This window comes from Semicossyphus pulcher, unplaced genomic scaffold, assembly GCF_022749685.1.
Source record: "Semicossyphus pulcher isolate SPU_LCO1_2020_fin unplaced genomic scaffold, fSemPul1.0.p SCAF_6, whole genome shotgun sequence".
Lineage (NCBI taxonomy): Eukaryota > Metazoa > Chordata > Actinopteri > Labriformes > Labridae > Semicossyphus > Semicossyphus pulcher.
In genome coordinates, this window is record NW_027211737.1 from 31,144,241 (window position 1) to 31,158,114 (window position 13,874).

Genomic DNA, 13,874 nt, shown 5'->3' on the forward strand with positions numbered 1-13,874 from the left:
GCTAATGATAATTAAATATTTAAAGTATATAACTAACATTGTGCCTTTAAACATCTATTTTACTTTTGATACATTAAGCATATTTTGCTGATAATACGTCTGATATGATTAAAATGGTAACGTAATTAAAAGTGAGAAACATGCATTGGAAGCTTCCTCGCTATGTTGTTCTTGAATTCTTCCTATGAAATGAGCAGCAGCTACACGAGCTTTTATTTTGAAGTCAAACTAGTTAAACCAGAAGTCAGTGGCTGTTAGTTTGAGGTCACGTCACAAAACTAATCTCCAGCTGGGGAAAAAAAGCCCCAGCTGCGCACGCGCTTGTGATCGGGCGGTACAGTGGAACAAACCGAGCGCCCCCTTGTTCACATCATAACTTTATTATAATTTGATCTCGAAGGTTAAACAGCTCAGTTTAAAGTTCGACCTTTACCGAAACACCACCGGGAGATCCAGACACTTTATTTCAACGCTCCTCTACAGCCTTCAGCCTTCAGCCTATGAAAGACGAGAGTTTTGTAGAGTGATCGCTGATTGGCTGAAATGTAATCCCAATAAAGAGGATTGTGTTGCGTTCAGGTGTCAGTTAAACTGTCTCTAAATCTGAGGGGTGGGGGGGGTCCTGTTTTTTTGGTACATTTATTTTGTAATCTATCACTTTGATATATTGAAAATAAATGTAACCCCAATTAAACTGATACTGAGCAATGGATTGGTTATTGCCAAACGTATTGGCAGCCTTTTTGCTCTTTTTTTCACAAATTAAAATGAAGGATTTCTGCTGTAAAGACAGGTACACTGAAACTTTGTAAATTGTAAATTTACTGAATCACTTTTGATCTTTTGAGTCCTTTTTCAGGAAGCTTCTGTAAAACAAGTACATTTAATTTCTATGGATTTGGGGCTGTAAATAATTAATATTACACTGACAATGAAAACTTGCAAATTACAGACTCATTAATAAATATATCAGTTAAGAAATCTTCTTCCCTGTCTGCAGAAAGTCCATGTGAAGTTTCAACCCAAACTAACAAAAAAACTATTTTACTAGGACATTCTCATTTTAGTAACAAACAATATATACAAGTATGGTTTACATTTTTTTTAATTAACAGATAAGTAATAACATTTTATTAACAACTTTTATCATAATGGACTGTAAACATTTAGATTTTCTTCCCTAAAAATGACGTAAATATTTAACTAGGTGCTGCTCAATAACAAGGCCTTAATTCTGAACCAGCTGAAAACATGCAACATAAACAACTATGATTATCAAACGTCTTTTTTTTTTTTTAAATCACACAACACAGAAATATTATACAGGCTTTTAGCAGCAATAATATATAAAATGAAAGAAATCAAGATTTTGAAAATTATCTGCAAAACAAATAATTTCTCATCAACGTTCTAAATGGTATTTTGTGCAAAGGATCAGATGCTGAGACTTCCAGATGTCCATTCAATCAGTTTGGTAGTTTACAAGGAAAAATTCCAAATGAGTTTCTAAAGCGAAGTTGTCAGGTTTTAGCAAAAAGGTTAAAGGAAAGAGTCTTTAAGAGTTTAACTCAGGTGATATTTTACATGTTTCCTCATATAAACAAATCTCAGTCAGTACCATGAACACACACTCTTATAGGAAACAACTGAGCCTTTTAAACCATGCTAGCAGCTGATGTTCCAAAAAACATCCTTAAACAGAGAAAAATGTCCCAACTGATGTTGTCAAATGTCCTTTTTATCTAGGCAGCAGTCCTGAAAAAACTAAAATATTACATTTTTAGTATTAAGTATTTTGCCTTTTTTTGCTTGAACACTGAAACATTATTTATTGAATACATAAAAGTTGCTGATTACTTTTCTGTCTCTTTACTAGCTAATTTATGGACGAATTCTGGCAGCTTTAAAAGAAATGTCATGACATTCGTTCCAATAGAGTTGAGATATTTTAATCTGCATCAAAGTGGTGGACTGACCAAACAACCAGTCAAGAAAATGATCACCAAAAATTTAGCACTAATAAAAATACCTAATATCTGCAGCCCTTATTCCTTACTCACAATTAAGATCCTAAAGGTTGAATCCTAATGACTTTGATAATCCTTAGACTTTCAAATTATAAGCAGGTACAATTTACAAAACTTTTTTTTCATATCTTTTATTTTCAACATATACCTGTAGAAGTTATGTAGCTGTAGTTAAATATTGCTAAAAGCATCGCTGTTTCTGCACACAGCCTAATAGAGCTGCTAGCATGGCTCAGACTCATTCTTTGTGAGACATCTTCATTAGGAACCAACTGACTTGGAGCTGGGAGCAACAGAAGAAAAGTAGGGGAGTATTTTAAGACGACCAAACACATTGTTGGTTTTGGTATGCACATGGATTTGCTGAACAGTCTGTGTAGTCCTGTTTGAGGTTGTAATCCATCGCAGGATTGTTCTGAACAGATGTTAACTTCTCTGACTCAGCTGCCGGTACAGTTGGATGGTCATGAGCTGAATTTCAGGATCTCCAGGTTTGATGTCGATAGCTCTCAGGAAGAAGCCCAGGGCATCATCCAGCTTCCCTTTGCCGTAGTTCTCCTTCCCTCTGCTGACCAGGGAGTCGTAGCTGTCGTCCTCAGACTTCATGATGTCTTTAGCTCCGTCCATCTTGACTCCTGATTCAGTTGTGCACTGATCCATATTCTCTGAGGAGGCTAGCTCAGGCTCACTGGTGGATTCCTCCAGGTTGCTGCTCATTTCCTCTCCTGACTCATCAACGGTATCTGCTGACTCAGAGTTCTCCTCCTCATCTTCTTCCATCTCCTCCTCTTCTACCTCCTCTTCTACCTCCTCCTCTCCCTCTGTGTTTAATGTCTCTCCAACGGTCTCCTCCAACTGAAGCCCATCATGAGTTAAGTCAATGATGTCCTCCTCTTCCGCCTCATCAGAATGCCTCTCTGAATCGTTAGTGTCCTCCCACTCGTCCTCGTTTTCCATGTCCTGGTTGGGGTTCCCCGTGTTCTCGATAATGGACTGGAGGAGGGACCGGCGTGAGGCCACAGAGGTGTTTCCTCCAACACTCTTTCTTGACCGGAGAGGGGTGGAGCCTGAGGGCGCTGCTTTAGGTGTGGAGGCTCCGAGAACCTGGAAGGAGTTTTCAAGTTGACTCTTCAACTCTTGCCTATCGTCATTATCTTCTTCTTCTTCACTGTCATAAATCACTGCTGCTCTTTTCTTCTTGGTTACTGGAATAGAATCATTCATTGACTCCTCAATTTCTGAGGCATTGTTGTTGAGGCTTTGCCGGACTGAGTCTTTATGTTGTCTCTCAGAAAGGGATTTATTCACATCAAAACTGCCGTCCATCTTCAAATGAGACAGCAGCCTCCTTTCCTCTTCTTCAGTCTCATGATGATCCTGGACTTCTTGGTCTGAGAAAATGTCGCTCTCCTCGAGCTGTAAATTGAAGTTGCCTTCGAAGGATTCGAGTCCCGAGCTGACTCGGGATGATGTTTCTGCTTTGAAACTTGTGTTGGAGGCTTGCAAGACAGAAAGTCTTTTGTTCTTCAGGGGTGTGACACGAGAAAGGCCTAAGTCCATTTTTGAGTCGTATTGAGAGTCTGAAGTTCCGTTCAGCTGTTCATCTTCATCGACTGCTGTAATATAAGCAAGACTGCCGTCCCCTGCAGCCTCAGACATTGCAGATTCTTCCATTGGTTCTTGAACTGAAGCATCTGCTAGGTCTTCTGCTACTGCCTCAGTGGCCTCAGACATCACAAAAGACTCCTCAATCACCTCCTTGGGAGAGGTGTCTATGTCCAAGTAATTCCTCTCGTGCTTGACAGGTTGGTGGTTCAAGGAATCCAGGTTCAGCTTGGGAAGCCTGTCTTGGCTTACATCTACAACATGTTGTTCTTGTGTCATACCCTCATCTGCAGTTAGGTCAATAACTTGGATGCTCAGATTCTTTGGGGTGTCCTCCTTTCCAGAACTTGACTGGTCCAATTCTACCACAACTGGTGACCCGTTAACGTTGCTGTCATTTTGTGGATAAGGAGGACTTGGTCTTGAATTTCTCTGTTTTTTCTCATGAGGCCGCTCTCTGTTGTTGTCAACCGGTTGCCTGAGCCAGGCGGGTTCTGTGCTGGACGCCATGCTCTCTGCCAGCTGCATCTGGAGCTCTGACTCAGCCTTCATCAGCTTCTGGGCCTTCTGGACCCTCCCTTCAATGTAATGTGCCTCCTCACCTTCTGGGGCTTCGTCATGGTTCACATCAAGGGAGAACATGAGGTCATGGTCAGAGATCCCAAACATCTCCATGCAGTGGAGGTGGGCAATGTGCACGTCCAGTTCAGGGTCTGTGTGTCGATGTCTGGAGTGCAGGGCCTGAAGCTGCAGCTGTGTGGATGAGGAGCGTGGGTCCTCCAGAGTGAAGAGCTCCTTCAGCTCCTGCTTGCTGAAGTACCGAAAGGGGTTCTTTTTGTCTCCGGTATTCTGTCTGATGAGGGAGTCTTTGAAAACCTGACGTCTGTAGATCTTCTCCTCCACTGTGCCGCAGGTGATCAGCCTGTAGATGACAACATTTTCAGTCTGGCCGATGCGGTAGGCCCTGTCAACTGCCTGGGCGTCTGTTGCCGGATTCCAGCTGGGATCGTAAATCACGACTCTGTTTGCTGCCGTCAAAGTAATACCAACTCCTCCAACCTGTGTGGTGAGGAGGAAGACAGAGTAACGTTGATCTGTCTGGAACAAAGTGATGCGCCTCTCCCTTTCTGCAATCTGTGTTATTGTGCCATCCAGTCTTATTACTTTGAATCCTCTGTTTCCAAGGATGCGTTCGATGATGTCAAGTACTTTCCGGTAATGAGCAAACACAAGTGTGCGGTGGCCCTCTTCTCTAAGCCTTTCAAGAAGTGCAAAAAGAAAGACAAGTTTCCCAGACTCAGATATTAAGGTGTCGTCAGGAACGTTAGCGATGTTGTGAGTGTCTGTATCTTCGTTCTGCTGACTTTCAGGTGTGTTTTCCTCCAGGCCTAACTTGGATATGGCTGCAGCAGAGAGAAGTCTTGGGTGGTCGCACAGCTTTTTCAGAATGGTTAATTCAGCTAGAGGTGATCTGGAGGTCATGAGCAGCTCCTTGATGTGGTCCAGAGATATAAACTGCCTGTAAATGTCCTCCTGTACAGAGCTCAGGTAAGTCCAGACAATCAGGTCGTTCTTTCTTGTCAGTGTGGGCATGACTGCTCCAGAATCTTTTGGAGAATCTCGGTCTTGGCTGTCCTTGTCATCTGAATTTTCCTCTTTGCAAGGATATTTGCCGTTCATTTTGCTTTTCTGTACCTCTGCTTTAGTTCTGCGGAGGAAGTAGGGTTTTATTATGGCCATTAGAGTCTCAGACATCCGAGACCCGAGGACCTTTTCTCCTGGAGTGGCGTCTTTCTCTCTGGCTCGGGTGATGGGGTTCTCATACTCTGTTTTGAATGTCTTAGCTGTGCCCAGGAGAGTGCCTTGGCAAGCAAAGTCAAAGAGAGCCCACATTTCTTTTAGGTTGTTCTGGACTGGAGTGCCTGTGAGAAGAACTCGGTTTTTTGAAGGTATAGCGTAGGCACTTTTGGCTGTTTTGGTGGTTGAGGTTTTTATTTTGTGTGCCTCATCCAGGATCATGTAGTCCCATATGAACTCTTTACCATGGTATGACGACAACTGCTGCCAGTTGTTCATAAGCATAGTGTATGTTGTGATGATGACACCACCTCTCCTCTGAACTTTCTCCAAACTCCTCGTCCTCTCTCCTTTGCTGGCTCCGTGAAACTCCTTGACCCTCATGCCGGGAGTCCACTTTGCAAACTCCTTGGTCCAGTTTGTGATGAGTGAAGTCGGCATGACTAGCATGGTGTGTTTAACAAGCTCACTGTCGTACATACCAGAGAGGAATGATATCACCTGAATGGTTTTACCAAGGCCCATGTCGTCGGCCAGGATCCCACCTTTATGACCATCTCTGTAGAGACTGTACAAGAAGGCCACTCCGTTTCTCTGGTAGTCATAAAGCTTGTCATGTAAATCTTTGAACAGCATCAAACCACTGTTGTTCACATTGACAAACTCTTCATCCTCATCCTCTGAATCATTCTGAGAAATAAGTTCTTCAATTTTCTTTATCCGGCTTTCAAGTTTTTGACTCTGGTGAATGTTGTAGGCCAATTTGAAGAACTCCAGAGCTTTGCACATGTCCCCTTGTCTGGCAACATCTTTACCGTCTTGAATGAATCTGCAGGTTAAAAAAGCATGGCATTAGTGTCTTAATAATAACACAAAATACTGAACTAGAGCCGCAACTAATCATTAATTCAGTTACTTTACTTATTAACAATAGTTTTTAAGATTAATCCAATAAATAGTGATAAAAATGTAAGTTACTTTGATGAACAGTTTAAAACCATGACATTTTTTAGTTTAACAAGTTAAGCATCAAACACTCATAATTTAGAGTCTCCAATGAAAACCCCAATGATTGGAGTTTTTGCTTTAAGAATCATCACTAAAATTACAAATCAATTATCAAAATGTTTGCTGGTTAATTTTCAGATGATCATCTAATCGATTAAAAGTTTAGAAAGAGGAATGCTGCATTAATTACTAGAGACATTTTAGATTCACAAACAAAGAACAAAGAATCAGGGTTTAGTTTATTTTGGTAATAGTTATTTTTGCTCTACTATTTTACTCTCTAGTTTATAAAATTGTGTGTTTACTTTATGTCTGATGTCATGCTACTGATATTCCTCTAAATTAAAAGTTAATTGACCTTCCCTTTTACAACCACAACATTCCTTCTGGCTTTAATCTCTCTGTGTCTTTTTGTAGAGATGGGTGGATGATACTAAAGCTCTGAAGCTGTAAATCCTGTAAAGCGCTCTGTTTTAATACAATGTGTAGTAGCTTGTAATAAAGAGGGGATGTCATGTGACTGCTGATGACGCTGGTGCTTTAAAAAGCAATTTATTAAGTAAGACGGTTCAGAAAACGTAATCAGCTTAACTGTGAGTTTGGTGGATAGAAATATAGCATAACATTTTCACTTGATACCAAGTAATGAATTGATCAAATATTAAACAGATCACATTATTAGATATCAATAACAAAACATGTTTCATAATAATCAGTCCCTCCAGAAAGTTGCAATCCCTCAAATTCAACCAATTGCTGCAACTTTTCCACAAATTTGACCAATCATCCTGTTTCCCCACAAGTCATGTACATCACCAAACTCACTTCTTTGATATTCAAAAAAATTGATCCTGAGGTCTGTAATGTTGAATAAACATCTGAGGGCATCGTTTACTATATTACTTACTTGTTACTGATGTTTGTGTCAGCGCTGATCTCAAAGACTGTTTGTACAGGGAGATAGTAATCCCTCTGTCTCTTATCAATTGTTTTATTAGATTAGAACATTAGATTTAATGTACTTAGATGGCAAAAATATATTTTTTTAACTGGCAAAATTATTGCATTTCTTTTACAAACAAAAGAACATTGAATTTCTCAGTTACCTTTGGTAGGCTTCCATCTTGTCATCTGTATCCATGGTTAAAGATCTGTCAAAACAAAGTTAAGGTTAGACGGAAAGAAACATAAACGTATGCAAAAAGCATCCTAATATAAATATACAGCTTATTATCTTCCCTTCTCCGCTGTTTATGAAAAAACAGCCTTAAAGAGATCGGAAACCCGAAATCAGAAACCTAAACATGAGACAGCCACAAACAAAAACATGACAGTAGTAATCAGTCACCTATCAGGTATTTAAAGTAATAATAAAAGGTAAATGTCTGTTAAGTCACCATCTGTCACCGAATGAGGTAACACAATGGTGATTGAGCCTATGGCACACTGATAAAAGCCTGATGCATTTGCAGTATTACAGACTGGGTGTCTGTGGTGACATTTGCAGAAAGAAAAACACAAGTGGCGCCCAGTTAGTGACACGTTTTGCAATGTCCCAGCAGTGGTTGGTGTGCCAGAGAGGGTAGGCGGAGCTAAGCGGCTGCTTTTCCGCTCTCTGCAAGTGTTGCGAGTAAACAGTAATCTACTATGGCTGAACAAACAAAGAAAAGATGGATGACTACAGATACAACTTCAACAAGAAGTGAAAATCCACTCAGATGAAGGCAGTCTAAAAAGGAAATTGACTGTCAGCTAGGGAAACCCACCTAACAACCCGGAGCCAACCATGGACGTCACACATGCAACACTGGATATCTGGCAAGTGTGCTCCCGTAACTACCATTTATTGACATGGGTGCTGCCAAAGAGAACGAAACTGAGATCTAAAGACTATATCTTTAACTTCAATAGTTTTCTGTTACCAATAGTCAGTAATAGTTTTATATGTGTGGTTGGATTGTTGAGTCTCAATTAGTGACTTAAATTTGGACATGTCAGACTGTATTTTGTTTTTATAAAAACGCTTTAGACAACATTTACCTGGGGCTGCATCTGAGGAAGTTGTGAGTGCTCACTCTCACTCTCTCGTGCTAGAACACGCCCACTCCGCCGAGCTAATTGCCTGTTACCGTTGCGCTACCATGCTAAGCACCGGTTAGCTTGTCATACCCGGTTTGAGGCACCTACCTGTCCAACAGAAAAAAGGCCAACTCTGCATCGCTCTTTAACCATGTTCACCGGTCTGAATGGGGCCCAGTTGCTAATTTAAGCCACACCCACACTCACCTACACGCTGTGATTGGCTCAGGGAACCACAACAGCGCCCCTCCTGAAAACGTCCGGTGCAAAGCAAAACAAATAGATGCAGAGGGAAGGGTCTCACAAGGGTCTGCATATGCCATAAGTGATGATTTATATTATATTATATTATATTTGTAAACACGGACTAACAAAATGCTCAAAATGTTTTACCAGTCTGTTGTTGTGCGCACAACCTTCTTTGCTGTTGTGGCGACAACAGACTCAATAAACTGTTTAAATAGGCTGTTGGCCTGCAGCTCATCAGACTGGAAGAGGTTGTTAAGGCCAGAATACAGGAGAAACTGTTGACTATTACGGACTGTTATGGACCCTCTCCATAACATGCTGGATAATCTGAAGAGCAACTTCAGCTACAGACTCCTCCATCTCCACTGTTCCACAGAAAAATACAGGAGGTCTATTTTACCTCAATCAGGCTGTACAACACATCTGTACATGCCAAACCTACATATATGTACATCGGTTATGTTGTGTTTTTATGTGTTATGTGAATGTTGTAAAAAGTACAAGCGCCAGAAAAATGTACTTAAGACAGAAATGTACATGAATGTTCTAAATCAGTATTATCACCAGAAAACAATGTCTTATAAACAAAATAATCCTTAAATCCGTAAAAGATGTGTTTAGTACTGTACGAATGATTTTACAGTCAGCCCAGTTAAACATAAAATATATCGACGTTATATATTTTGGCGTTCAGACTCTACTAAAAATGAAAATCCCTGTAAACACAAATGAATACCACCTTTACCGTTTACCTGAACGTGGCTAAGCTGTCACTCGCGTTAACCAGTGGGAGGTTAGTACTTATGCTAACAGTTAGCAGTTCTTAAAATGAACGTTGGGAACTATACTTACTTTTCCAGTTTCTCGGAAATCTCCTTAACTCCGCCGTTATGTTGAGAAACATCCATCCTAAAGAAAATAGCGTCTCAACGGTACATGGGATGGACGGGTAAGAAGGACGCACACACACTGGTAGCTGCTGGAGGATTGACTGACTCGGAAGTTGGTGTGTTTGAACCGTCAGCTTTTCACCCGCCATTTTTTCCCGACGAATCAGAGAGGACGGTATAGTGACGCCACAAACTGGTTGTCCAATCGGAGCTATAGGCAATTCAGTAGGCGGGACATATATCAAAGCACTGCCAATAATCTGCGTTGAACCAAGCAGGAAAAGGGAAGATGTTCCATCCTCGATGAAAACGACTGCCTGGATTAAACTTTCCCAGGGAATGTCCCTAAATTTCAGTTTTGGAAAGTTCTTAATTCCCAGAAGTCGCCAGGTTTACTTAAAAAAAAAATGATGTTGCAATTATACCGAAGGTAGATTTCGATTTCCTGTAATTTCAAGTGCAGTTAAGTTGTCTTATCTCGTCTTAGTTATACACAATTATGGACAATAGATCTAACGTTTTACTGTTGAGCGAATTCAATAACAAATGTAAAAAAACAATATACCTTTCAAACTACAAATAAAATATGTAAAATAACAGGGAAATAATGCCATAGGTGTAATAAGATGGAAAGTAAACCCTGAATGTGTCAACCATTTTTTAGGTCAATAATTCAATGATCACCAACTTTAAAAAATAAATAAATAAATAAAGTAGTAAATGTTTAAATTTGGTTTCAAATTACTTAATCTTGTTATCATGAATTATAAGTTAAGTATATAAACTCTCTAAGGTTGCAAAAACATATAACTGGCAGAAATATTGAATACATAACCAAAAGAAAAATCAACAGATCATATTCTGTACATGATAAAATATTTATATAACATTTGTTAAAAGGGGGGTATATATGACACCCTTTTCAATGTAAAACTGGTGTTTATAAATTGGGGTGGACAAAATACGAGCTTTTAATGTGATTCAAAATCTTATAGTCTACACAAGGCTCAACCTTTCATCATTGTGGTTGGCATTTTGCAAAAATGAAACCAATACCCACGTTTCACTGGCACATGCCCAGACAAGTCACCTCTGCAGGGTTCAACATTTATATTTCCTTTTCACACGAGAAAAGTTTGCTAATGGGCGGTGACAAAAGATAGATAGATGGCATTAAGGTGGAGTTTTGTATTGTATTTTAAATTTAATGCAACTTGCACTGCCGTGTAGTTACACATACATACTGTGTTTTTGGGCATCTCTGTGGAACAAGTAAATGGGGGCAGGAGGAAACGGTTCACCTTCTAGGGCTGCCGCTAAGAGAGGAAGCAACTGTCTCTGAGTAGCTCTACATCTCCTCACACACCAGTTTATAATCACTCCTTGTTGTTTAACCTGCAGAAAATCTCTCTTAAAAGAACTGCACAGTGGGGATGTGTGCTTACAGAGGCTTTTATTCTGAGAAGTCAGGGAGGTCTAGATTAACACTAAGATATACAGGGATTTTACAGAAGATTTTTTTTTTAGCTAAATTACAGGAATCAGCTGGTTTTCAAAATTACATCCACTTAAAACCTCCAGATATCCAATTCAGGTTTCTGATAAAAGCAGTTAAATAGTTGGCTAATCATTAAAAAGCACAAGATATTTACACAAATATACTGTAAAATATAAAAGTATATCTTTAAATGTAGGATGGGCTTACATTTTCAGCTGTAAAGACATACAATCTTTTAACATCTGTGATTAACATTTAAACATTCAGCGAGAATAGCGGAGCTTTCTCCAGAGCTTGGACACGAGCGGCGAAAACCAGAACTCTCTTCTCCACCTCGGTGTTGATCTGGTCCTTTGAGGCCCGCGGGTTGTCTCTGATGTACTGTGAGATGCTCAGGATGCACTCTCTCTGAGGAAACACACACACACACACACACACACACACACACACACACACACACACACACACACACCACATGAGCCTGAAAGAAATTTCAGCTAGGAAGACTACATTAAGATTTGAACAGTTATCAGTAAAAGAACAAAAGTATCAGCATTAAAATACATAAAAGTACAATTGTGGAATAATATATACTATTTTAACACACAGCAAAAACATTTGATGTTTATTATTTTGCTGTTATTAAGTTAATTCAATTTACATTTTCTATTCATATAATTCTAAAACCAAAGTGTTTTTTTTGTTTTTTTAAATGAGACTTCAGGGCTCCCATGCTAAAACCTGACTCATCAGGTGCAGGCAGCACTCAGGTACCTTGTAAGCGTCCACTTTGTCCTGACCGGTGACCCGGTTCAGGAGCTCTCTGCCGACCTGGACGCCCGTCACTGCAGTCAGAATCCTGCGGTCCTGTTCAGTCTGTGAGCTCAGCCAGCGCAGCAGCGCCATCTGCAGGAAGGAGGAAGACTTTTATAAAGGTTCATTCTGGTGATTTTAAACACTCTCTAATTGAATCTGTTGCATGTCAGGTTTTTGTTCATTATCAATCAGGCTTTAGACAAAAACATAGTATCATCACATGCACTTGACAAGCAGCAACACTGTGCATCTCTCTTTATTGATCTTGCCAAAGCCTTTGACACAGTGGATCATGACATCTTAAAAGTCAGACTTCTTAACTCAGGCATCTCGGAGCAAGCAGTCGCTTGGTTCTCAAACGACCTTAGTGATAGATGTTAGTGCATGAGATATGTTGGTCTATGTTCTGATATTATGTCCATCTACAGAGGCGTACCACAGGGCTCTGTATTAGGCCCACTTTTATTTACTATTTATATCAATAATCTGGTTAAAAACATGTCAGATGCTAATTTTAATTTGTTATGCGGATGATATAGTTATATACTGCTGGGCATCCGCTCTTGTACAGGCCTTTGAACACTTAAAAAAGGGTTTTATTGTAATCCAAAATTCGCTACTTGAGCTGAAACTTGTTCTTAATGCAGATAAGACCAAACTCATGTTGTTTACGACGGCTAAAAAATACCCCTTTGGTGGTTACTCTTGAGGGAAGAGAAACAGAGACTGTTACGAACGATGGTGATCTTTTATGTATGCATACCTCTGCTCAGTGTCTTCATATGGTTGACCCTGCTTACCATGCTACCTTGAGGTTCATTACCAACTGTAAAGCTCTGACTCACCACTGTGAATTATACTCTCAGGTAGGGTGGCCCTCTATGGCCACTCGTAGACTCTGTCATTGGTATACTTTTGGGGAATTCTTGGTCTGCTCCCTTACAACCTATGTGCCAGTTTCAACAAAGAAGTGTCGGGCAGTACTCTTTGCTCTCAGGATCTCTTTATGCTTTCTGTCCCAAACGTACAGAAATTGGAAAAAGGGCTTTTGTGTATTCTGCACACGCCACATGGAATACATTGCAAAAGGACTTGAAACTCAATAAATTAATCTCGTTAAATGCATTTAAATCCAAAATGAAAGAACTAGAGGTGGACTCTTTCGGATGTCAATGTTTTTAATTTAATTATATTAAGTTTTAAAAATGTTTTGTATTCTTTAAATGTTGTCCCTTTTTGTGTTTATTACGCTGCTGCCTGTCTTGTCCAGATCTCTTTTGAAAAAGAGATTGTTAATCTCAATGGGACTTTTCCTGGTTAAATAAAGGTTATGATAATAATAATGTCCTTGTTCTTCCCTCCCTCTGTGCCTTGTTTTTCTTTCTTCTTTTATAAAGCCCATGCATTCACTGTTTCCCTCTCTTTCCGTTTGCCCAGAATTTCAGACTATATGTTTAGTGAGTTAACTCTACAAAACTGTCCTTTCTTTTGCTCTCAATGATAAGATAAAAGAAGAGGTGAGAGTGGGGTAGTAGTGATGGGAATAACAGTTCTTGAAGGGAGCTGGATGTCATGGCTTTGTTTCTCTCTGAGAGCCTTTTAAAAGAATGTGCCATCTTTGTCATTAATAATTAAAATGATGAAATCTAATTTTTCATGTGTGGACTAAGTTTAGCAGTAATAATTCACAATGCAATTATACCATAGATTGATTGAATGGTTGATGTGATTTGACACTGGTTTATATGCTACACAATACAAGAAGGTAAACCAACCATAAATAAGTTAAATGGTTAGGGACACATGTATTAACGTTGATATTAATGTATTTTTCTTACCTGCTGAATTAACTGAGCGTTGCTCATCTCCCCTCCCGAGTTCAGTGAACCCGACATGACAGACAAC

The 13,874-nt window shown here is 39.8% G+C and overlaps 1 protein-coding gene across 1 annotated transcript; it reads right to left on the bottom strand.

Annotated features, from left to right (window-relative positions):
* Positions 1–1,164: 1,164 nt before the first annotated feature.
* ercc6l (excision repair cross-complementation group 6-like) lies at positions 1,165–5,969 on the bottom strand. Its single transcript, XM_069683449.1, has one exon. It carries the CDS (start codon positions 5,952–5,954, stop codon positions 2,454–2,456), a length of 3,501 nt encoding a protein of 1,166 aa, XP_069539550.1. The 5' UTR covers positions 5,955–5,969; the 3' UTR covers positions 1,165–2,453.
* Between the last annotated feature and the right edge of the window lie 7,905 nt (positions 5,970–13,874).

Excerpts from the sequence above, each read along its gene's own strand:
- ercc6l (XM_069683449.1), bottom strand. The coding sequence starts at position 5,954 with ATGGGCCTTGGTAAAACCATTCAGGTGATATCATTCCTCTCTGGTATG.